Below are 25,936 nucleotides of genomic sequence, written 5' to 3' on the forward strand. Positions count from 1 at the left end.
TCTAAATGCAGTCCTAGAAGCTAACTTCAGACAGCCTTTTCTAGGTATGTTGCTGTGAGCAGACACACAAAAATTACAGCAGGTGGTCTTAGCAGAAATTTAAGTGCCATAATGACAATATGGATACCACTGAGATGTGGTTCATCTAAGGCTCTGCTTTCAAGCTCCATGAGGTTGGTTTTCAGTTTTTAGCCGGACTCCAGTGCCATCAGAAATGACTAGTCCATCCTGGAAGGCAGGATGGACTATGCTTCCCCAGCAATGCCAAAGTGACACTGCCAATTACATGTTTCAGCAAGACAGTCCAAGAGTGAACATCTGAAGATTTCCAGAAAATAATAAGATTTTTTAAAAGCCTTTTATATAAGCCTCTATGTTTTGCTTGGCAAAATCTGTGAAAAATAACTGTTCTATTTCATGTTTGTTTATGGTTACTTTTRCCATTAGGATTTCAATGCAGTCCCGTGTATTTTTGATTGCATACATGCATATACATTTGCCCTTCCTTAGGTTTAACACCTCAGCTTTTTTTTCATTGGATCTCTGGATCATAATCCAAAAGTAATGGTCTAACATCACTTAAATTGTCATCAGAGTACAGAGCTATTAAATACAGCTGAGCTGATAAAAGGGAGGAAGCCACAACCAGTGAAATGTATTGGTGGCTGAGCTCCGTAACAAATTTATCACTCTCTTCCATAATGCATTATCACTAGTAACTGGAGTGGCAGAGTGGAGAGGGCACTGTGTTGTTGGTGCTATTAAAAGCCCATTTTTTTCCAAGGAAGTTTGCACTGTTCCGATTGAAGTGTTCTGCTTTGCTGTATTGTCTTTGTAACACCTTCCTCAGCCTCACAGGACATGACATTGGCTGCAGGCCAATAAAGCAAATCGTACAAGATGCTACAGTTAAGATGAAAAGGATGTGAGCGTGGGGGAGGAAATGCAAGTTTATTAGCACAGTCATGCCTGAAGAGCATGGGGAGTTGAACCTTCGGCTTAGTGCAAGGACCCCACAACAGCCCTGTGCCAGCCGCACTCATTGCCTCTGCTGAGAGTCCAGCAGAAAGCCAGCAGCTACCTTAACTCAAATGACCTCTTGTACCACTCTAATGTGATAAAAGGAAAGTACAAGGCTGCTATGTTAAATATCTGGAAAGGTCATTTTCCAAGACGTCTTATCCACTATAATGCAGTAAACCATCTACACAGATACTGGAGATTTTTGTCTCCTTGACCCTTGTACCCCATCTTACCCCAAAACYTGACCAAAACACCTTTGGATTCAAAGGCAAGACCCTAGGGCTGTGAGATTTCACACTCTCAGTGCAAGTTTTGCAACATTTAGTATTTTTTGAGGCTCACTTTCTGGAATTAGTTGACTAGATGGGAGATGCCACTTTTGACARAAGAGGAGAAATTTTCTGGCCATCGTGATTTCAGAGGACTGGAAAATATGAATATCAGAGTCCCAAGAATAAGAACACAAATTGATAGAATTGCATATTTATCCTTCTGAAACCTCMTCATCTTGGGAGGCTCAACTCCAGATCTAAACACCTGGGAATTATGATATTAAGAAACCTGTGTACACCTCAAACAAGCTTCTCTACCCAGCCCAGACTCTACATAGGCACTCAGACAAGCAGCACTGTGGTATCTGTCAGTGCACATGTGAGGATGAGCATGAGCCATTTCCAACACACACYACCTTGCAGCATCTGGCACTTCTGTCAGCAGTACTGTCTCACACTGCACCAAGAGCCCAAGTTCAAAAAGCAAAAAACCCAACATACTATGGGACTTGTAGGTGAGACAGTTGGCTGAAGCTGTGACCTTATGCACCAGTGGAAAAATGTGAGGCTTGTTACTACATGCCTAGAAACCCTTTCTGAATAGAAAACAAGTGCATTTATTTCAATGGGCATTCATTCAAAAGAATGCATAGGTTTTGTACTTTTATCTGAACATCTGATTATATATATATATATATATACACACATGCAAAACTATATTTGATTCTGTTATCAGCTGGGTTATTTCATTGTTTTGTTGTTTCTTTTAAAATAGATAGTAGCTGTGAATAGCACAAAGCTAAAAGCTTTAAATGCACAAGAGCTTACTTGTGCATTTTCTACAGTGCCTCCCAATCTGACAGCTCTTCACTGATCGAGTCATTCAGATCCACCGTTACAGTGCCCATTAGGGCCTTGGGGTGATTTCTGCTGTTTGATTGTTAAAACAGTTCTTCCTAAGAGGATAAAGCAGTACGGCCAAATTCCCTATTTCTATAATGTAGTTCTAATAATAGGCCCATAATTCTTACAGCAACCACTCAGCCATACTCACGTGCTGTACAATTTAGCGGCTGTGAAATAAAACAGTCATAACTTGAGATCCGTCAAAATTGCCTCTGCTTCCCAAGCTTTAGTTAAGCTCATCTGGGATGCGCACGCTGATGGGAACTGTAGACGTTCGTCTGCAGGTGCTAGTTCAAAGGACAAGTCTCATGATTTCTGAACACATTCTTCCATTTTAATTGAATTCAGACTAGCTATAAGGATGTTGAAAGCATACCGTAGAACTCAGTTCTTCACCAATGGCTTTTTTCTTCCAAAACTGAGTGGTTTGAGTGGATGATTGTTAKGGTAATGAGTGAAAAATGTCAAGAGATTCTGGATTTGGAGTGTTCTTCTCCTGATATCAGATCAGATTGTATTGTAATACATAATTAATTGTGTATCTGCCCAGTGTGCTCAATTAGACTGCTTTTATAGACTGAAATAAATATTTCTTGTACGTATACGCCCAGATAGCTGACTTACATTAGCTGTCTGACCTATAACACTGAGTATCTTTATAGGCAGTTAAAATCTCACGTATACTGTTCCATCACCACAGTTTCTTGAATTTAATAGGATATTAATTCAGCAAGTCACTTTAAAAGCATTTGAGTTRAGATAAAATAAACAGTATGTAAGAATTTCACCTAATCTAAAGATCTAGTAACAAGGGACAGCTCCCGTTTTATAATCTTGCTTCAGAGGAGAAAGCTTTTCACATAATCACTGAGAATTTTAATTTCTCTGCACAGAATGAAGTTCCAAATGGTTTTTGACAGTAGTAACTCTTATGCAAACCTATTTCATTTTAGTAGCTGAACATCAATTCATACCATAATGAAAAGCAAATCTTCAAAGTTCGCTCTCTCTCTCACTCTTCCCTAGCATTTAATACAAATCGATGACACAGCGTGACCGCTATCACAGCATCTTTCCCTGCAGATTGTTTTCTTAGTTAGCTTCACACATTTAATCAACGATGCCAAGATACTAAAATCACTTTGCTGCCTTTTTTCAATTTACCAAGATGCTCAGTCTCCCTCCAACTTTCAGTGAACATGCAAGTAAAATGATACTGGTTGAATGTGGATTGATTTGGGGGCAACAGTTATATGTGAAATAGCATATATGGTATTTAAATTCTGTGATGTAATTTAAGCAGAGGAATTTTTGAGTACCTGCATCACAGATGGCATAATTGTTTATCTTTCAATAGGTCTCCTGTTATAACCCATAAACTTCACTCAACAAGCTGAGTGAAACATTTTATATATATAAACTGACTCCTAATTGTGTGCTGACATTTGTAATAGTGCAACAATCCCACAGATCTTTCTATTTTATTTGGCAAATTGCTCTTTACAATATCATTCATTCTCTCTCCCCTGAGACATATAAAGGTTTAACTGGAGCTTTAGGATACACTGCACACGGTCAGAGAATTCATCATCAGCCAGCAAACCTCTTTATTACTCCTTCGTTCCCTGGGCTTACGAGAAGTGCTGTTAATTCAGCAGGCAGCACCCTCACCTCTGTCCCAGCGCTGCTGGAGCGATGKCCCCGATTCCCCTCGCACAGCAAGTCTGCAGGAACTTCACTAAAGTCACCAGCAAGCCTCGTCTTTGTGAGAGGGAAAAGAAGCCCTTTATCTTTTCAATGGTAAGTGTTTTTCCTCGCTATAAAGTAAGTGCTTTTTCTATATGGAGGCTCTTAAAAATGTCAGAGCACATCTTGCAAGGCCAGAGACATTCTACTTTTATGGCCAAATTCCAGTTTGAATAATTACAAGAGACAGTTAAAAAATACACGTCTTTGACAAAAATAGGGGCAATGTTTTCACAAAAACGTTTTCTTTCCATGCTGTGTTTTCCTGACTGTCTCAAAAGCATGTTTRTTCTTTCCTTTCATTCCTAAATGTCTATGTGCTGTTTAGCAGCCATTGCATTTCATCCCAGAGGTGACTGCATTTCACAGTGAATAAAAGAGACTCTTTTATAAATAGTAAAGTTAATTATTTCATCTTATTTCTTCATTTCCACCAAGATTAGCTGTTATAAATAAATACATTTAAAGTCATCAAATAGCACTGCCTAATTTCCCATTAGATTCATTCTCTACACTTCTTTTCCATAAAATCAGACTCAGCTTTTTTATACAAAGAGGACACATGATTTTTAATTCCACTAGGATTATGTCTCTGGGTCAAAGCATAATTGCCTACAATAAACAGAAGCATAAAAGAGTGACTTGGAAATGGTGAGACAATATGCTGGACCTGTTCAAAAGACATCTGGTGCCCCAATTCACTGATAGCAATGCTGAAGGGCATTTGTTTTTCCCTGCTACGTGAAAATTCAATTTCCCTTGAACTAGGGGGAAATTGTATTTTTATTGATAAAAGGAAAAAAGAAAAAGCAGACAGATACCCAATTTTGTGGGTATAAAATACAGCATCTATGGCCTTGCATATGGTGTACTACTGTTTTTAATAAAATACTGCTGGTCTTAATTTCTTTAGACAGCAGCCAGATCTAGGGAGCCAAGGGTGTATCTGCGGGAAGACCAATGGAGAAACAATTCCAAGTCTTTGCATTCAGAGTYTGCCTCAGGCTCTATTATTCAGGGAAGGTCTTCCGTTTTGTAAGGTAAGAAAGGGTCTCCGTTCCCCACCCTGATGGCAGATGGAGCTAATGAACTACAATTAAAACAACGTTTACTCCATTCACACGTGAACTGGCAGACTACAAACTGTGGGTGATGCGTGCTCAGTACTGCTCTGCAGAATAAACGTGCACTGAGCTTTTCCAAGCCTGGCAGCCGCGTGCCAAGTAACCCCCCTCTCCCAAACCCCCAGCTCTAAATTTGCCCCAGTTGCTGCAGCTACCTGCCAGTCCCCAAAACACCCCCAAGAAGCTCCAGCGATGTCGGTGTCCTGGCCGCGTCTCCTGGCCGCTCCTCTTGCACTGACTACGCGTGCTTTGCACAACTGCCTCTCCAATCCCTCAGTGCTGTTCCCACAGGAGGAGTAAATGCCTTTTAAATCAGCTTTAGAGCAGCCGTGAACAGCTGGAGCGATGAAAGGCAGCCCGCTAGAGCCAGATCCCCTCCGTTCAGCCGTGGCACTGCTGGGGCAGCACGYGAAGCTCCCCAAAGCACGGGGGGTGCGGGCGGTTCAGCTCGGTGGCAGCCACCCCRCAACCCAGCCGTGCCTCTGCGCGGGCCGGCAGGCAGGGAGCCGGGTGCGGGCGCCAAGGAGGCGATGCCGCCGCGAGGGCTCGCTGCTCACCGCCGGCCATCGCGGGGCCCTGGCCTGGCCCGGGGGTGCACTCTTGTTAACAGCTTCAGCACTTGGGAGCAGCAGGAAACATTTGGAATAGCAACATGAAGAGCTAAAATCTGCTCAGGACAGATGGGAAGCTTCATTCACTCCCGCACAGCAGACTCTGCAATAGGTTAGCCACAGACACAGGTCTGAACAGGCACGGGGAAACACAGGCAAGCATCAGCTTAAGGCAATTGACTCCACTGTGAAGCCAGTTTCTTTTCCGTCTCACTCCCTGCAGCAGGTTCACTGCTCTGCCTTCATTCCCACATCCCAAGGGGAACCTGTAATGATTTGCAGTGTTAGGTAGATTCTGGGTTTGGAGCTCTTGCCTGCAGTACCTAACTCAKTTTACATTAGTATTCTGTGTCAAAAAGCTGCACCCTATGACATTAAGGGTCTAAAAATTTTATGGCTGTATTCTGTAACGCTAAAATCAAAGAATCCAAATCAATGCTACAGATCAGAGAATGCATCATTGGGAGTTTCTCACTATTAAAAAAACATGTCTCACAATCTATCTTGTAAATACACAATCAATTTTTAAAACATATATTGCTCTGAGCATGTAGTGATGGCAATGGGAATGGCATGAATGTCACTGAGATATCCCTTCCAAAATGTCTCCTGAGTGAAAGATATTTTATTGAAGTGATATGTGAAGCTATCAAGACAGTAGTTACATGTACCAACAGTTTGTCAGTTATAGCCCGAGTCCTACGTAGAGCTCTCAGCTAATGTTACGKCCACTAATAATCCTAAAAGCTGATTCTGTGAGGGCAGTACTTTCATAATCCATAATGGGGAGGATTCACATGAAGAGAGGCAACTTACCTTTATATCATCTTTCATGCAAAGGCTTATAAATAAATTTACCTYTGATATGGTCCAGCTMATGGTCCAGCAGAATTCTAYTTTTTTTCCAAAATRTATTTAAACTGTGATGAAAAACAGGCATTTCTATTACCTGTGTTATTACATGGGTAATCGTAGCTRATCTTTTAAGATCAGAAGGCAAACAAACAAACAAACAGAATCCTGAATGAAACCAGCCCATGTCATTTTGATTTCTCCTCTTCCGCTGCTGTGCACAGAAATGGAAGAAATGACAGCATTTAAGCATGAGATAGCAAAGGCTGCTGATCAGATTTCTTTGCATCCAAAGGGCATGAAACGTAGAAGAGAAAACGCCCTAAACCTTCTATGCACGTCTGCAACCTACTCAGTCCCACTCTGTGCTAGTCTGATGTGACTTTTTAAACCGTGATGTTGTAAGGTAATTTGGAGTTCAATTGTACTTTAAGCAGAGATGGCTCCCGTAGGAATTAGAAGAATCAATTACTGCACAGTAGACCCTTCAGATAAAACTTTTGTGTAAACCTTTCATTTGAAACCAGTAGGCTTCGTCCTCATAGAAAAGTCTGTGCTTTGTAACTTTTGCCTTTAACAGTATTTTCTCAGATGTTTTTCACATGAGACACTGTATCTCATTGTCTTCCAACCCACTCCTTCAATTCCTTGCTTTTTTGCACATCAGAGACTGAGTTATGCTTTGGAGTCTCATTTTTAAAGTGCTGAGTGAATTACATACCTTGCTGCTGCAGATTTCTTTAAAATATTTAGAAACTTCACTAAACTCTACAACTGTTTCCAGTCTTCTATCCAAGAGACTTAAGGTCAAATGTAGATTACGTAAGTTGGTGTAACCTAGCAGTTTCACCGGTCCCTGGTGGTGGTTCACACAGCTCATGAAAGGCCAGCGCACATGAGCTGGACCTGCAATCATTATGCAAGAGAGAGAAGTCAAAGCCCAGAAAAGCAGAGTGATAGTGAACTGAGACTGACGCAAACTCACAGAACTGTAAAGGGTCTGCCAGGGTCTGGTGTATGACATTAGTCCATCACTCTTACGGGTGCTCGAATTATTCAAGCTATTTAAAAATAAATTAAGATTTTCAGAGAGTAAGAAAGATATAACTTGTCAAAGCAGATCAGAATCTAACCCCAGTCTACAGCAACAGAAAGTAATGACTACTAGACGGCCAGCTCCATGCAAGATGAATTGTTGGTCTGTAGTTTCAGAAGGCAGGAAATGTCCCTATCACAAAATGATCATGCCTCTTAAAGTACACGTTGTGACAGGCTGAAAAGGAATGAACAGGCAGAGAGACTGAGCCACTAGAAGCAACGCTTTTAGATTTAAAGTACAGTATCTACATATTTRAATGCCTCTTTTTGCTATGATACTGGAATACACTACTTCTAAATGGACAAGATACTGCTGATTCAGTTTTTGCAGTGTATGTTCCCAGCATATCCATCTTTCATTTACCTAACAGTATTTTATAACACCTGCAACATCAGCAATCATACAGAACTTCATAATCGTGTTTAGAAAAAACAGTACAAGAGATTTACACAAATGGAAAAATCTATGTTTTTTCAACTAAGGAGACCATCCCAACACAGCATTCCAAATTCCACTTTCTAGATATCCTATAGCACTTTCAGATATTTCCATAGGGGAAAAAAAGAAAAGAAAACAAAACAAAAAACAAACAAACAAACAAACAAACAAAACAAGGTGCCTAAATGACCGTATTTTATTTTCAGTTGTAATATAGACTGTTTGCTCAAAGAGGTGCTTTGGAAAACATTTCCCTCTGTATTTGTGCTATTCCTACTGATTATAACCAGTAGTTACYGATGATTGTGACATGTAACCAAACTAAAATACTTGTGAAACTTAGCTGTCAGCTCTCAAATTTCCTAGRATCAACTGAAACATCTTCATTACTTTGAAGAGAGGAACCAGCTCCTGAAACAGCATTCCCAATGAAGCAATTTTTTGGTTAATAAAAGTTTAACACAGTCTGACCTCCTGACTGCAGTCGGGGAGGCCTGTGTTGAAAATTAGATTAAAAATAGGCTGTTCAGACCACGCTTAACTTTGCTGGGATTTGGTGGCAGCGCAGAGAGGGGGAGGAGAAGATAAGGGCTGGCTCAGAGCGCTGCAGCACCGTTCAGTGCACAGTCCAGGTTCAGGAGGACCTGCAGCATGCAGCAGCATGGCCTTCCCACCATCCAGTTCTATTAATGCCATCTGGATGCCACTACAAATGTGTCTATGCTCTCCCAAGTTGCTATGCTGAGCAAGAAGAATAGCAGCATATTGTGGGCCATTTTCATCAGGTTTTCTTCACGTAATTTCATTCATCTCATGCCATAAGATCACTCCCAGCAGCTCAGAAATGCCTAATGAAAAGAGAAATACTGTATCTGATTCCAGTCATGCTATTCTAAGGGAATTAATCGCAGTCGTCATTACCTCAAACACTGCCATTCAGAATAGTTTTTATGATGAGCTCAAGAAAAGTAAATGCCATTTCAAATAGGTACCTCTATATATTAAATCAAATAAATGAATGATAAAATGCTGCCACTTTTTGGCTATAATCCTGTTATTGCTTACAGCCATTTCTAATGTAAATGAAGAATGATGAAGCAGAGCTATTTAATAATTTTCTTTGATGGGCAGTGCTGACTGCTGGAAAGTGGCAGGAATGCAACTGCTCAGACCGCGGAGCGCTCCAACGTATCTTGGTAAGATATGTTGCCCAAATCTAATGATCACCTCTCTCTCCTGCAAAGCATGATTCTTAAGCAAGTCTCAGATGAGCAAAACAGGCTTATCTTTGCACTGAGGCCAATCGGCAACAGTTGTGTCGAGCCTTACAATATCTTAGGAAATGTGCAATATCTAGTGAATTCCACTTAGGAAGTTCCACATTTTTCCATTTTTAAAAATATATTTGATATGGACACAATCATTCGCTTGCTCACCTAAGTCTCTCCCCCAGTTAAGTGTGAGCTTAGGTGGACAAGAATGTGCTTAATAAATGACAGAGCACATCAAGATCCAAAGTTGGSAGCCTATACCGGGACCCCTGGCTCGAGAATGCATTTACAGCTCTGCCATAGACTTGCAGGATGATACTTGTGCATAACTTGATAAATGGGTCTATGCATGAGTTTTACCACCATGAAAATGGGAAAATTAAAGCTGGTTTGGCTTCCTGTAGCATTTTAAGGTCTGTGCATGATATGCACTATGAAGTATTATTAATGAAATCTAACTGGAGGAAGAATACTGCTTTCAATCTTGTAAATGGGCTTGGAAACTGTGCATCTATTTAATAAAACATTGTGTAAGACCAGTAGGAGGTTGTCATCAAGTAAGAGCACACAGATGAAGCATGGTAGATTATATGTCTTCTGTAAATTTGAGCACAGAAAACTTCTTTGGAGACTGCAAACTATCTGGAAAATGTGAAATGGTGCATAAACATCGGCTGCAGAAGGGTATAGCATGAGCCGTCTTCAAAATGCCTCTGGGAAAAGAACAAGCCACAACAACCCTCAATTTCCTGAGCCTCTTTGGTGCTTCTGAAGAACGTGGGACTTCTCTCCTTGTGCTTGCGCCCGGGGCTAGGCAGTGGGGGCACCCTGCTCCCATGGAGGAGGCTGAAACATCCTCTCTCCACAGCAGCCTTTAGCACATCCTGCTGCTACATGCTTGGGGGAGCAAAGCTACTGACACTGCAATATTTTAGGAAAAACTGAGGCACAACATTCTGAAGGGAACGAAAACATCAATGAAATCATTTCCTCTAGGCAAATATGGCCTGGAAAATTGGGTAGAACTTACTGAAGAAAAAGTCTATGATCTTTTTCAGGTCCAGAAAACACACAGAAAAAAAAACCACACAGAAAGTTGTTTTTCAGTCAAACTGATCAGGTTTCAAGGATACTACCCAGCATTTTTGCCACAATATTTCACTACATTTTTGCTCAAACTGCTTCCCATTTTGAGGAATGACTTCAGAAACAGAGGAGCAGGGCTTGCTGAGATCCATCCATATGCCGCATGAGAGGAGATGCAGCTTGGAGCTTTTTCCACAAGAGTGGGCAGGGCAATCTGTCCTCAAAGGGCATATTTACAGGAAATCATCAGAGATAAATTTGTGGTTTCCACTTTCCTGATTGGGGCGGATGGTACTGTATGATTGCTATTCCAGGTCTTCAGGTCTCCTGCTGTTTTCAATACTTTGCACTTTAAACTGTCTTACAACTGACTTTGTTCTTTTCTGTTTGTTTGTTTTAATTCTATCCATTTAACTAGTTAATGCTTTTGCAGCCCTTTTGAAGTTGTAAAGCACTACAAATTTAGCAACTGTTCTTAATAATCATTTGGACAAATGGATCCAGAAAATTGCATATTGATGGAGGGAGTCTATGTTCTTTGCAGTCAAATATTTTCTCACTAGTTTCATGCAAAATTGCCTGGCCAAACAGATTTTCCCAAGGCTCTCTCAATAATGAATGTAACTTTCTTTTGTTCCTGGCTCCTCTCCGAACCCATCAGGAAAGGGTAAAGCATAATGACATAGGTCTGTTGTCTCCCGTAACCCTCTGGGACTGTTTTCTCTAAAGTGATTGTTACAAAACCAGTAGTTTTCTGCCAGGAAATAAAACAAGCCATTTTCCTTTCAAGTAACACTGAAAAAATCTGAATGCCACAGAGCCTGCTCACTCATGCTACATTAATTTTTAAAAGAATCAATTTTGTAATCTTTCAATTATGGTTTATTATAATGATAATAATCACAGAGAAATCAGTTTTTCCATTGCTAGTGCTGGTGGCTGTCATCAAACCACTTTCAGCAATGCTGGAGACACCTGGACTAATAAACCAGGCATTATTTATTTATACTTTACTTTTACTTAGTTAGAAATGAATTAAACATCAATTCCCTTAGCAGTTAGTGATGCTACAAAAACTAAAAGCAAATGAATTGTATCTATAGCACATAAAGACCTAGAAGTCACTGCCAGTCAAGCTATCTTGTCCTGTCATAACTGAAAAATATTTACAAAAAGCTAAAACAAACCAAATAAAACTTGCTCCTTGCTAATACTGGGGAACATATGGAGCAAGCCTCTGGACGAATCCTTCTTGCGTTGGGAGCTCGTAGAAAGGCTGTCGTAGCTACAGACGGGCAACAGCACACCAGCTGACTTTGCTTTTCATATCRAAATCAGTACACTGAGGGGGTGTTTGGTGCACCTGAGCGAGGACSTGAAGCATTTGTGATCGCTCACCTCACTCAGTGCAGTGGATTGGGGAATGCACCTAGCACGCTTTGCAATGCTGGAATTAACAGGCAGCAGAGCCTAAATATCCACTGGGTCAAACAAATGCTTGCAACTGCATGCATTAAACTTCACAGGTATTTTTTAGTCTCTCTTTTGGTGTTTCTCCAGCCTAGAAACTCAGGGAACAGTATCTCCCCGCTGCACACCACTTCAAATCCATGTGTCTGTGCATTTAGTACACACACACACACAGATATATAAATATTGCCATGTAACAGCTCCAAACCTTAATCAATGTTCACATATACAGAGCTACATACCAATGTAACACGGAACACATTTTGTTCATGCAGTAGGTTATGCCAGAGCTTAACAAGTAACAGCACCATCATAAYGGGTTTATATTATGTTTACATTTTAAAATAAAAATTGTACAGGAAATCAGCTGGTTCCTGATCAAAATCTGAGCTCCCTGCTGTTTTAATTCATGTAACCAGTAACCATAATAAATAATCAAGCACGGCTTCTACATCCCACCGTGATTTTTTTATATATATTTTAAGRAAAGCACATATTGAATTGGGATCTGCAATGGGAGATCAATATTTCAGGAGTTCTGTTCCAATATTCAAGTGAAAGAGCTAAGAAAAGGAAAAAGCAAGGGGAATGAGAATGGGAACGGGAACAGGAAAGGCAGCAAAAGGGAGAGCTGTTCCTCCTCAGCAACCTTGCAGGTCAATGAGTCATCTGAAAACAGACTGTGCTGAAAAAAGAAGGTGTGTTTGAGGCAATGTGTTTCACAATAAAAGGACAAAAGGCTGAGAAAAGAAAGCTATATATATATGTATATGTATATGACAGAGTTAGAAACAATGAGGCAGTAAATCAAAGAGAAAAAATGTGGAAAATATTAATAAAGTAATGATAGAGAAGGAAAAAAACTGAAGGAAAGCTAGAATGAGATATGTCAATGAGAACAAATATCCCATTAAAGAGAAAGATGAACAAGGAAGAGTTTGTGACCAAAACACATCGACAGCTTCACCGCCTGTGGTTTGAGTTTGCTAATCCAAACGGAAGAGTCTGAGATGATAGAAGGAGGTGAGAAGGGGAAAACCCCCAGGAACTGCTTGCAGCCAGCCCCCAGGCCTCACAGACAGCGTGTGCCTTCGTATGTACCAAGCTCTCCTGACATCCAGACACCAAAGACTCACAGACAGTAACTAGGCGCTGAACAGCACCATGCAACCCTGCTGCACAACTTGGCTCACAAGTTCAACCTGCTTTTTGGTTCACTGGAAAGGAAAATTAAACCCTACCCTTGCACAGATACAAGACTCTGAACCATGACTTCCCGGGAGATGATCATGTAGGCAGACTCCACCACCTCTAGCTTCACCCTCTGCAGCAGCACTCCTACTCCAGTCAGCCTGAGATGCTTTGACCTTCCCTTTGTCTGTGGTCAGGAGAGGTGGAGAACGTCGTAAAGAGAAGGAAGTCCGTAACACCTTCCCCCGATTGGAAAAGCTTCTCCATCCCTGTGGCAGGGAGGCCAGGCTGCCACGTGCCTCTGGCTGCCGACAGGCTCCCAGGTGTATCTGTGTCTCTGCTCACCCCATGTCTATCTTCGTCGTTATTTCCTAGCCAGGTCAAAGCACTCCTTGGGTATACAGGGAATGAGGGTATTTGGGCAGTGGCTGAAAGAATGTCAGAAGACCAAGGATTCATTCATTTGCTCATTCAGTAAATAAAGAAATCAAACCATTTGTCTCTTGAAAGTAGGCTATTAATATAAGCTAATTAAATATCACTGCTAAACCAAAGACATTTTCTATTGATATCCRTTGGTATAATACCTAGAAAAATCAATGTAATTACATTTTTAATATCTAGTTCATAACTGCTTTACTCATATCTCTCAATTGTACTTTGGAGTGATATGGATTACCTGATGTAACTCCCACCTCCATGAGTCTGGCATTTAAAGGTAACATTCAACCATGTCATTATGTTTGGAAAATACAGAAAGTTCTGCATCTTTAAAATCAATGTAATGTGATCTGGATGGAGAAACACCAAAATGTCTTAATTATAATCAAYGTTCTTGCTATTTAGAGTATTTGAAAACTCTCTCTGTGCATTTCCGAACTAAGCACTTTTACCTCTAAGCTCAGTATCCCAAAATACAAAATGAGAGACTTCTATATCCATTACAAAGCATTCAACTGATAAAAACAGAAGTTGAAAAAAAAAAGTGGAAAACTGTTTTCATACTTGTTCTTGAATGTTCTGCTCCTGTATACAATAGAAAAGGAACTTGATTATGTTGCTGAGCCAAGACTAAAACAAAACGGCCACAGATGATAATGCATCTATTTAATGTTTTTCAGTCACCTGAAGAGAGAAGATTTGTATTCTACTGATTGATTCAAAGTCACGCTACTTTCATTTTTCTAACACATCAGTGGTAATATATTGACCTAAATTTATTTTGTGTTTTTGTTCAATGCAGTCATGTTGCAAGATTTGACTACTTCTGGTAACTTAATTTCAGGCTAATACAAAGATGTTTAAAAACTTAACCTTTGGGAAGACTATATGCACCACTGGATACAAAAGAATTTGTAACGGTTTTAAATTGGTCACATTTCCAAGTACATAAAGGACGGACACAAACTTACAAATTTACAACTCTGTGCAAAATATTCTCTCTTTACAGGACATGCAGTAGTATTGTTAAATGTAAGCAGATATCATCTTCCCTGTTTTCATTAGCTATTAACATTATRTAAAGATAAACCAGAGTATAATGACTCTTTTCATTATCACATAATTGTTATTTTAATGGTTACATTATGAGCAATATTATACTGTACATATTTCCACCTTTCACATTAGTGGGCAATTATTTTCAAACTTTCTATCATAATCCACCCACAGAGACCAAATTACTAATGCCACCATTTCGGTGTAATGATGACCACGGTTTTGAAATCAATGATAGCCTCGGGGAAAAATGTAAAGTAATAATGAAGAAAATGTTTATAATATGCCAACCTCAGTCCTGCTACAGAGACAGAAGGAGAAGTTTCAAAGGAACTGTTTGGAGTTGCTCTTGCTAATCCTACCCTGAAACCAGTCAAATACATACGAAGCGTATTGTTACTATTTCAAAAACGGAGGAAAACTTTCAAGAGGCCCAGAATTAACAGCACAGAAGCTGGACTAAGCCCTCCCTGGATATAATATCCCCAAGTAAAATCCTCTGCCATATCCAGTTGCCTGAAATTCTTTCTTCCACACAGGTAAAGAGTGAACTGGCCTTAGTTACTCATTCATTCATCACTTTTCTCTTAACCAAGCAAAGCAGCGTAGCTTGGCAGGAAGCCACTGGTGCTTAGACAGGTCTAAGTAGTATATAAAGCTGGATGATCGCCTATGTAATATTAAAATGCCGCAAGGCACTTGATGAGTGAGGAGTGAGAAGGATCTGAGATGTAACTGCAGCTGAGAAACCCTTGCAGGATCTCTACAGCAGAGCTGAAATGCAACTCTGTTGAACATCATCCTTTCTTGGAAGAGGAGGTAAAGGCAATTTAAGATCATGAAATAAGCCCAGAGGAGATAAGGACCACTGCTTCCTTCTACTCCAAATACAAAGCATATTTCAACAGTGTCATCACTAATATAAAATCAGAGTAGCACGCACAGAGGGAAGAAAATCTCTGAGCTCCAGCAAAGTCTCAAGTCTCCCCTGATGAAAGAAGAAGCTACACGTGATAAATGTTAGCCACATTTCTTAATTCACTCAAGAAAGCTGTTGAGACAGAGCAGAGATAGATAGACATAAGATAGGATAATATATAGCATTTGAAGCGAACAAATTAAAAAAAATACCTTTTTAGAGGAATTCTGCTTTACAAAATACTCTTCAGGTGATTTTCTTTCCCTAACATTTTGATTGACTGCAAAATGTCAAGAGACTACTACTAATTTCATGTGGAAGGAAGTGCCAGAACATTAACGTGTTTGGCTGAAAACAGGTTATAGAGCAGCAGAAACTGGTTCCAGTGCGTTGTTCCAGACCATTCCAACCTCAAATTAGCACTGTAGGAGACTGAAATGCCTTCATGGTAAGCATACAAAATTCAAAAAGCGCTATAAGCATGAAYTTCTGCACAGCAATAGCTGCTGCTTTTCCCCAGTGTCCTTTTCTCAGGGAAGTCAAGTAGTAAAAAGGGGATAAACATTCCTTGCCTCGCAGAGGCATTCTGAGGCTTAAGTGATAATGGCAATATTTTTGGAAATGCTCTCATGGAAAATGTTCGGGATGCGCTTTGGAGACAGGAGTGCCAGCACCTCTAACGAATGTACTTCAAGGAAAATCCTGCAACAACATATGGGGAGGCAAGTGAACACAGAGCACATTTCTGACATTTATCCTTTTTATTGTTAAGATAAAAGCATGCTGTTTGTTTCTTAGGAGTTCATCTGTTACTCTTCCTATTCTTTTCTATAGTAGTGACATCATCTACAGCAATTTTTGAAGTTTTGCACCAAGTACCGTGCTTCGCAAGTTTTAATGAGTCATGTAGAGAACGTTATTAGACAGGCAGCTCCTGCCTCCTTTCTGCAACCAGCACGACTGGCGCACGGAGCWTATGCTTGCTGGGATGACTGACTCTTTAAAATTAAAATAATTTTATTTTAAGTCTCCAAAGATCAGGACGGGATAGTAACAGCAGATGTACAACGAACAAATATGGGCATTTAGAAACTTTTTCTTTTACTGGAGTTGCATTTTTCCTGAATACTAATGCACTGCGAAGGGTTGCTCAGGTACTGAGAAATGTATGGTGTCCCTGGCACAGAGTACCAATTATACTGAATGCCACTATAAACTAGAATTGCTTACAAAATGTTGAAAACGGAATGGCTGAATCTTTGCAAACCTGAGTAAAGAAGTGTTCCCCTTCACACTCATCCCAAGTTACCTGCTGGTCAACGTCCAAGATATCAAACTGCTTGGGATACTCCTCAAGATTTCTAAAAAATCCCCACGGAAGTCATTATATTTTTTCCAAACTGTTACAGCTTTCAAAACCTGTTGAAGATGCGAATGCCTGAGTAAAATTGCGCATGCTATTCTTGTGCRTGTTATTCTTTAAATACACAGCTGCACACCACTAAAAGCTCAGAGCATTTGAGTATTACAGGAACTGCATGCGATGTACTCAGTGATGGTTTTTTAAACACAGGCTGCAGCATATCCCAGCACAACACCGAGTTCTCGGATCCATGTGCACGCATAGCTGTAGCTGCACAGTTGCAGTTACCTTCTTAATATGGGATTCATCACAACCCATATAAAAACAAAACAGTGCAGAACATCTGCTTTTTTTATATATGGGTAAAAATATATAGTGAAGGTGTGCATAAGCGAGAGCCTAATTAACATTGAGTTCTAAATGATTTTAATGAGACAAAATTCCACAGTTTTCCCAAAGGTAGGTGACTTATGCACATGAGGTCTCACACAGGCTTGATTTCTTACCAATTAAATTTTCAGTGCAGTATTTGTTTACTAATCTTTCTACATTTTTAAAATAAAACACTCCAGTAGCAGTTCTCATTCAGTGACATATTTGAAATTAGTTCTAGGGTCACTTTTAATCCCATCCACATTTTTTTTTCTTTTTTAATAGAAGTCTGCTCTTGTAAACTTTACCTGTATGGACGGGTGTACAGGAATGCTTCTCCATCCGGAACAACACATTACTGTAGTATTTTATTCCTTAGCTCTGAAAGTTGATATCCTCACTTGAATAGTAACCGTAAAACACAGAGTCCCCCAGCGCATCTCATCTGGTTTGACTGCAGTAAGATGTCTTTTACTAAACGTGGTAAATACATCTGCATTTTAGGCAGCTGCCGTTAGAAAACCCATAGTTATCAGTAACCAACAGTTATCATACTAAAATAATAGTGATATTGAACTGATTTCCTAATCTGTTTAATATGTCATGGAAAAGTACAGCATAACAACTGGTGGTAAGTATAGCTTTTAACGGTAATCACACTGTTTTTAAAGGCAATTATTTCAACTGGCAGCCAAGCCAACTTAAAAATGAACTTCTTGATTTTTTGAAATTAGTTCTGTCCCTTTCAGATTTAAGCTACTTTAAAAAATTCATGGTTTGTTTTAGACACTGTGATCTGAAAAAGCAAAAAAGCTGATCTATCAAAGGCAATCCAGTGAAGTTTCTACAAACACCAAAGGCTACCTTCAAAAACTCTGCCTCTACTAACCTTTCCCTCCAAATCTTCTACCATTACTACCATAAAATACCTCCACTAATGWCAGCAAAGCTGGAAGCACTGGGATACACTGTGCTACCCGGATTTCTCCTATATTTATCACTGTCTTGCCTAATCCTTCAGAAGGCAAACGTTCATGGGATGTGAGAAAATCCTGGCAAATCTCATCTACAAGAGTAATCTCAGTGTTGCTCATGAGAGATATCAGCAATGCTATCATCACCACAGAAGTTTCAGATTTCACTTTTAAAGGGCAGGATGGGAAAGCTGTGTGCGTAATTCCAACAGTACCAAACATTGTATAAAACTCTAACATYTGGCCTGTCAGGACCAGAAAATGGATTCAGTGGTGCTCAAAGAAGATGCGATAAATTAAAAGCAATAGTTGTTGGATTCATTGGAAGAAAATGCAAAAATGCAAAGACAAAGATAAAGTAGATCTTGATTATATAATTCTTGCTTACATCATCAAGTGAAAATAAATGACTCCATGGCTAAAGTTAGCAATCACCAAAGAATCAATCTGTTTCTCAGCCCACACAAATCTATATCCAGCCACGGTATTATCACAAAATATTAGCTAATATTGATCTTTTTTTAATAAAGTTTCTTTTTACTGCATAATTACTGTAATGTAGTGGGAGCTCTGTTTCTTAACAAAGGTGCCAGTGCTTTGTACAGCATTTACTGGCATGTTAATAAAAAATGGGCTTCTTCTATTGAGTTCCATCTGCCTAAGAGATAAAAATGTTCATCTTAATTAGTAAAATCTTCATAAAGTAAAATAAATGCAGTTACTAATGGGCTGCAGGGAATAAATCTAAGACACTCATGAACAACTGGTGTTTTATCAGGAAATGGAAGAGAGAGTGCAGAGAGTGTAAACCCCAAAGCAGTTGTTACCAGTCTTGTGATTGACCATGAATAGCAATAGAGGTTGAGGTTTTAAGTGTTTTTTAATGAAAAATCTATTTATTTCATTAAGGTTTCATGCTTTAGACCCTTGCTTTTTCAGGTAATAAAGGAGTCTTAACTGACAATGAAAGTATTTAAGTCCTCTATGAATTAAGATGGACAAATCCATTAACCTTTTTTGAAGGAATTACATTATAAAAAGAATGAAAGTGCCAAGGAACGGTTCAAGAAAAGTCCACAGTTGAACACATGAAAAATGTTCACTATGTCAAACACACATTTTGGAGTTTGCTTTGATTTTCACAGGTACTGGAGAACTTTTTCCTGGCTTTATTGGTGCAATACACTATTCACCATATCTAGACCATCATAATACAAACTGAAGCAAAGGGTAAGCTACAGTTCATTTTTGTCCTTAAAAATGCTTAAACAAACATTTCTATGTCAGTGTGAATCAGATGCTAATATTCCCTGACTCTGTTCATTTTCTTGAAATGAAATGAACAGTTACTTATCTTAGAGATTTTTTCAGAAAAAGAATGTTAATACAAAACACTGATCAAAAGTCCTTCCCAGCTCCCCAAATTTAACTCTCTGATGCCAGATTTCAGCATCAACATTTACAATTTCCCACTGAAAATCTGCTTTTTGCAAATGTTGTGCAACTCTGGTTAAGATTTAATATTTTCTCTGAATGACCTTGACAGAGAAACTAACAGGGCTATGTAAACAAGTGGAAAAGTAGAAGTAGTGTAATTATAATATTTCATTCAAGCCATCATCGAGAAATACAGTATAAAACTCTAATGAGCTGGCCACTGCCAGCTTTAATAGCTCAATTCACAAAGAACACCACCAAACAAGAGAAGCTGCAGCTACCTCAGTCTCATTTCTTCATTTCAATGATATCTTTACCAGACTACAGCTTTCTGTATATCAGTCAGTCACATCAACAACCACATATTAGTTGAGGTGAAGCTGTGATGAGTGCATTCATCTAACCATGCCAGGCTGAACTTAAGATGAATATAATTTGTTAGCTCTAAATGACAGAGATATAATATAAATCTCAAATATTACCAAAGTAATAAATAACTGGGGAGCAAAACTGAGTAAAATAGCAGGTTGAGCACCCACCCAAATTTTGAATCTTGACTCAGTGATCAGCATGATCCACCTCTACCTCGAATGACAGAACAGCACTCTCACAACCTAACACCGAGCACCATCTGGGCATGAACAGAGGAAACTGAGAACTGGAAGAGAAGCACAAAAGCAATTTTCTAGCTTCAAGATTGTCCAAGATATTAACAAAAATCCTTCAAACCAGTAGCAGCTCTCTGACTGCAAACATGACTCACCGAACACGCCTCTTGTACAGCTTCACACTCGCATAGCCAATATCTCAATACAACGGTGCTGAATCAGACTGAATTGTTTGACTTGGAGCATTCATTAGAGATGGTGTTTGCGGCACGTCAATCACCTATGGGACTGGMCAGGTTTCTGAATGTCACCTTGTGTCTCGCAATGAGAGATCTGGAGAATATATTTTCTGGGCAAAGCTCACCACACTCTGTTTGGGTAGTTATTCACATGAAGTGTGTCTAAGAACGTGTTAAGTTGTGCTTAGACCTGTGCTTAGCACACACACTAGTGGCTGTTCCAGGGCTCCAGGACCAACCGGTGCGATGGGATGGTCTGAAGTGGTCTGACCACACCACAGCCCCCCAAGAGGSGACATGGAGCTACAGCCACCTCTGGGGACGGGCTGTGCTGAGTTGCTAGCCTGAGATGYTTGCAGGATAAACACCAGTGTAGTCTGCAATCTGGGTAACATTAGACTCTTTCACTGATACTAGCAAGATTTATTTTATCATTGCTTTCTGAAAGTGACTTTTAAGGCAGAATGTTTTCTAAATGATCCTTAAAAGACACTCCCTTCTTCCTCATCACCTTCACCCAAGGCAATAACATCCAGTAGCACTGATCTATTTGCTGCTAGTTTTCATTAATTTTACCCTCCCTAAGGGTGGTGCAGCTTTGGTGCCAGCTAATTAAAACCTATTTAGGGCTGCTCAGTGCACTCTATCAGACCAGAATTATCTCAGCTGCTTTAATGAAGACTATAGTTTTCTCTGTTATWACCAATTAAATGTTGTTATATGTTCTTACATTATATTTCTAATGCATGGGAAAGTTATAAATGTCTTCAGTACGTCTTACCTGGATTCAGGTAACCTGTATTTAATAATTACCTAATGCTTCTTTAAATCTTTTCATTTGACTCAATGCATATAATATACTAAAACATTAGTAAAGTATTGGAAGAAGCTGCCAGCTTTATGCTCCCTGTAGGGAAATACCAAGTAAAATGCATTAATGAAAAATTGTGAATGTCTGGTAATGAATATTATTTATGTACAATAATTATTCAAAGCAGATGAGCATTCACTGCCTTGAACTCAAATGCTTCACTAATGAAGACTCTCAGAAAGAACGTATGTCCCCCAGATTCATGACACTCCATGCAAGGTTAACTCTCCAGCAGGGATAGTCCATATCAGAGGATATTTTGTATTGTAGAAGAATTAAAAAATGATTTATTCTAAATTAATAAACTATGTTCACTCTTTAGGCGCAAATCTTGTTTCTTCCATGATCCAGTGACAAACCCTTTGTCCAAAGCAACGCTGTGGATTTGGAGCCTGCACTCACTGAAGTCAGTCATGAGAGTCCCATCCGCACTGGTGCAGGACCAGAGCTCATCTGCAGCACAGCAATGACCACAGCACACTGCTGTTAGCCACCTCCTGTAACGTCCTCTAGAATTTGAACACTATGAAGATGAAACCACTTGAAAGTCCCACTAATTGCCTAAAGAGAGAGTACATCGAAGAGTAGAAATAGAAAGCTCATTAAAGGCTTGACAGACCAGAAATCTGTTATAATCTTAGTGTGCATTRGTAGCATACACTGCACATACGGACTGTATTTTAGGATCAGACTAAAAATAGATGTGGTTCCAACTCACTTGGTGCACTTTAAAACCTGAACCAAACTTGGTTTCCTTCCAGAATATTTTGCTGGGGACACGTTGAAATAGACCTCTGTTCAAACTAATATTGCAAGTAAGGGTTGATGTTTCTCGTAGGAACTGAAGGAAAATTTGGCTGAGGAACCTGAGTCTGTCTCAGCATCATAATAGTCTGGCATAATGCATGAAACTATTTTCATCACCCACACAGCTCCTGTGCTTTCCCTTTCCTGCTTCCATAAACACAATACACTCTAAAAGCCTCATGAATCCCTTAGAAACAGCAGAATGGCCTGTGAAAGATGTTACAAAAAAAAGAAATACTTTCCAAGCTTGGGTCCTCTAATTAGTAGGGAATAGCAGGAAATTTTCTAGTGATACAGGTGTTGGCTGGTAACATGTTGATTTTTTCCCCTTGTTTCCAGCTGATGAGCTGCCCTACTTTGTATTTTATGTGGAAAAGCAGGTGTAGAAAATAAGTGTTTTGTCAGAAACAAGGATATTACCTAATTTCTACCGTGAGAAYTGAGGTTTTCTGGTGAGGTGAAAGGGAGGTACTTGCAAATGCAACGTGAAGTGGATCATGAGGCACTCTGTTTACATTTTGCCCCTGATGGCCATGTGAAAGTTTTAGTTATTTCAATGGATTAAGGRGAAAGAAATTGAGCCACTTTGAGGTCAGACTACTTGAGAACTTTTTTTTAGCAAGCACAGAGAAAATGAAATTCAATTTGCCTTTGACTTGGAAGGAAACATTTCTATTTTGTTAATTAAGCAATAATAAAACCTTGTGATGTGTTAATAAGTTGAAGTGGAATGCACTAGACTGGAGATAAGGTTGCTTTGACACTGGATGATGAATTTTTTTGATAAAAAAAAACAAAGGTACCCTTTGCAACTGGCTGATCTCACAGTAAATATTTTAGTAAAAGTGTTGTAAAGTCACTGCGACCTTACTGATTTTATTGAAATGGAAGTACTGTAAATATAAGGAAATTTATATTTAGTAATGCAATAATGTACCCATGATCATATTCAGCTTGATTAATATGTAAACTGGATAACCTGGATTATTAGAGGGCACTTTTGAAGAAAAGTTCTTTTGTATTTTCTCTATTGATCTCTGTTGATCATATGTTAAACCAAAGAAGCTGTTAGAACCTGGACACCTTTATGGCACATAGGAGCTCCTTCCRGTTCCAGAATCCCAGCTGCATGCGCACAGTGCAGTGAGTAAGTTGAGGTCCAAGTTCTTTCCTACATTTTAATGCCTTTAAAAAAAAGGCAAAACCAAGTTTTGTCAATTTAATAACAGAGAGGATTATGAAAGAAGTTTGAGAGAACAAGCTTTTCTACTTCAAAAAATTAAATAAAAAGTTGGGCTAAGTTATACAGTTTGTGTATATCTGTATATTTAGTTTGGCGAGAAAGCTACAGTTCTTCATCACTGACATCCAAACTGAAATAACAACACTGAGGCAGAATAGTGATTTGGAAATGCCTTTCTAGCTAGCTCCAGTGCGCACCTGTGACAGGTTCTCTTTCATGCAAAAACACAGAGGATTAGAATTTTTACAGATCAGCTAAAACATTTGGTAGTTTGCAGACTGAATTCCACAAATCCGAAGTCAGAATTAAATGTGTTAGCCAAAATAGTGACCCTCACACTTCGAACTCTCTTACAACCTACGCCTGAGCAGCATAAACATACATTTTTGGGCAAGGAGAATATACCAACATAATTCTGTTAGAAACCTAAATCTATGACAGTATCACTGATAATCATTTTCACCAAGAAATACCATACACACTGAAGCTTGTGTTTGAAGCTAAAGTGAATCTCAACAGAGAAGGAAACACGATATTCAGAGTTATTCTGAGGTTGYGCATTTAGAAATGTTGTTTGTGTAGGATTATCCTCTTCAAATAAAATGTCAATTTAATCAATAGTAAATTGAGCTGAAAACAACACACAGCTTTCAAAATGTTTCAGGAAGACATCCAATATTTTTGGGACTCAAGCCAACAGAAATGGAAAGAACAGAAGGTAGCGTAGGTGGGGTAAATGGGGCTTAGCTGCTGCCTCATCAAGTGCTTATAACAGTCAAAACCATATAACAATCCATTAGAAACATATCTAGGGATTCATTTAGTAGCTGGCATCCAGCACGACCTTCTCTCACGCCTCTTTTTTTCAAACATTATAACTGCTCTTCAGAAGTAGGACTTACCGGTCTTTTCCTGTCTCCTTCTTAAACACGGCATCGCAGTAWCCCATGCGCTTTTCTGTTGTCACGTAGATTTTGGCAGCTGGGTAGCTGTCAACAGTTTTCTTCAGCATGTTGTACACAATGCCGTTTCCATCTTTCCTCATGTTCCGAAAAGGCCCCCAGATCACGTAAGCAGTGGTGTTGGTTTCTTTGAAAAAATACTCGGGGTTCTTGAGTAACAGGGGCACGCTCGTGTGCGAAACCACTCTTATGGTTGTCCTCTTCCCAACATCCTCCTCATAGCCCTTCGTGGGAGCGTTGTTCATCCTCCATATGCAGGACGACTTGTCTATCTCAGCTCCCACTTTCTGGCCAGCCATCTGTCCTGAGTTTGAAACAACGGCACAGAGGTCACAGTCTAGTTGTAGAGGCTGAAAGAAAGAAATCAAAAATACATGGCAAGTCTTTCTCTGTAAAACATGAAGGCTGAAAATTCATTTAAAAGGAAGATGGACATAGTCCACCAAAATGACAGTGATACTTCTCTTAAAAAAAAAAAAAAAAATCAATCCCCATGTGACAGAGCTGGTGGAAAACCCTGCTCCTACAAAGCTCTGAATGCGATCTTTTTTTTCCTGAAAGAGGCAGCAGTTGTAATCTTTTCCTTTGTTCTCTACTTTGCAAAGTCAACGAGAAAAAGAATCATTCCTTTTTCTCTCTAAGCATTACTCTTCCCACTAGAAAAGAAAACAATGAAAGAAATAAGCAGCAGAAAATAGTATTTAGATCAGTGCCTTTTTCTCTTTTACAAGGTGTTGTCAGTAACAGGAACAAGTACAAAAAATTCTAGAAATGTAACTATACACTGACTGTGTTTATGTGTTAGAATGAATAGTTATCCAACTTGTGATAGGAGACAAAAATGAAGTGCTACTCTAACAAGCAATCTGGTGGCATGAAAATCGTGCACTTGGAAAGGCCATGTATGTACAGGAATACAGCGCTCTCTGCAGGAAATACTTAGGGCTCATGAGAAACAAGAGCCAGAGGGACTGGTGATTTATGAACTAGGAACGTAATCCCAGACACAGTGAAGTCAAATAGAGCATTTCCTGAGTGCATTCTATGATGCTATTTCTTCCATATGAAATGGAAATAGGAACAGTTATCTGTCTTACAGAGACAAAGGGATCCATTTGATCTTCCATGKGTCAAGCTATAAATAGCAAATGAATCTTTTGGGTCTTTTGCACCAAAAGAAAAAGAGAAAATGCCATATATTTAAGTTGGATTTTATGAACAGTTTGGCCAGCTAGCTAAACCAAATGAAAAGTATATTCACCCAACAAAAACTACAGAAGATGGTCCAGGCTACAGKCCATCTACAATTTTGTGTACGGTCACAGACTAGATCTTCTGCCCTGCTCTTGACTGGGAGCCAGTGACTTCAACTGTGTGTTCCCTAGGAATAATTCCCCTCATGTTCTTCCAGCGCTCAGCATGACGGGATGCTATGTGCTTTTCTGATCAGCCTTGTGGTTATTTCACTTCAAAATCACATGTTAATTTAACTGATGACGAGGAATATCCTGTACACATTTAACCACTGTAAACTTTAGGACATGGTAGCCAAGAA

General features: G+C 39.5%; 1 protein-coding gene across 1 annotated transcript in view; it reads right to left on the minus strand.

The window, feature by feature from the left end:
• The window catches only part of ST6GALNAC3 (ST6 N-acetylgalactosaminide alpha-2,6-sialyltransferase 3), a 214,212-nt gene that overhangs the window by 51,006 nt on the left and 137,270 nt on the right, over positions 1-25,936 (minus strand). Inside the window, exon 3 of the mRNA XM_085298186.1 lies at positions 24,322-24,731. Coding sequence (XP_085154312.1) covers positions 24,322-24,731 — 410 coding nt within the window. The remainder of the gene's footprint in view (positions 1-24,321; positions 24,732-25,936) is intronic.

The sequence above is a fragment of the Rhea americana genome, unplaced genomic scaffold (assembly GCF_003343005.1).
Source record: "Rhea americana isolate MKP2758 unplaced genomic scaffold, rheAme1 scaffold_136, whole genome shotgun sequence".
Lineage (NCBI taxonomy): Eukaryota > Metazoa > Chordata > Aves > Rheiformes > Rheidae > Rhea > Rhea americana.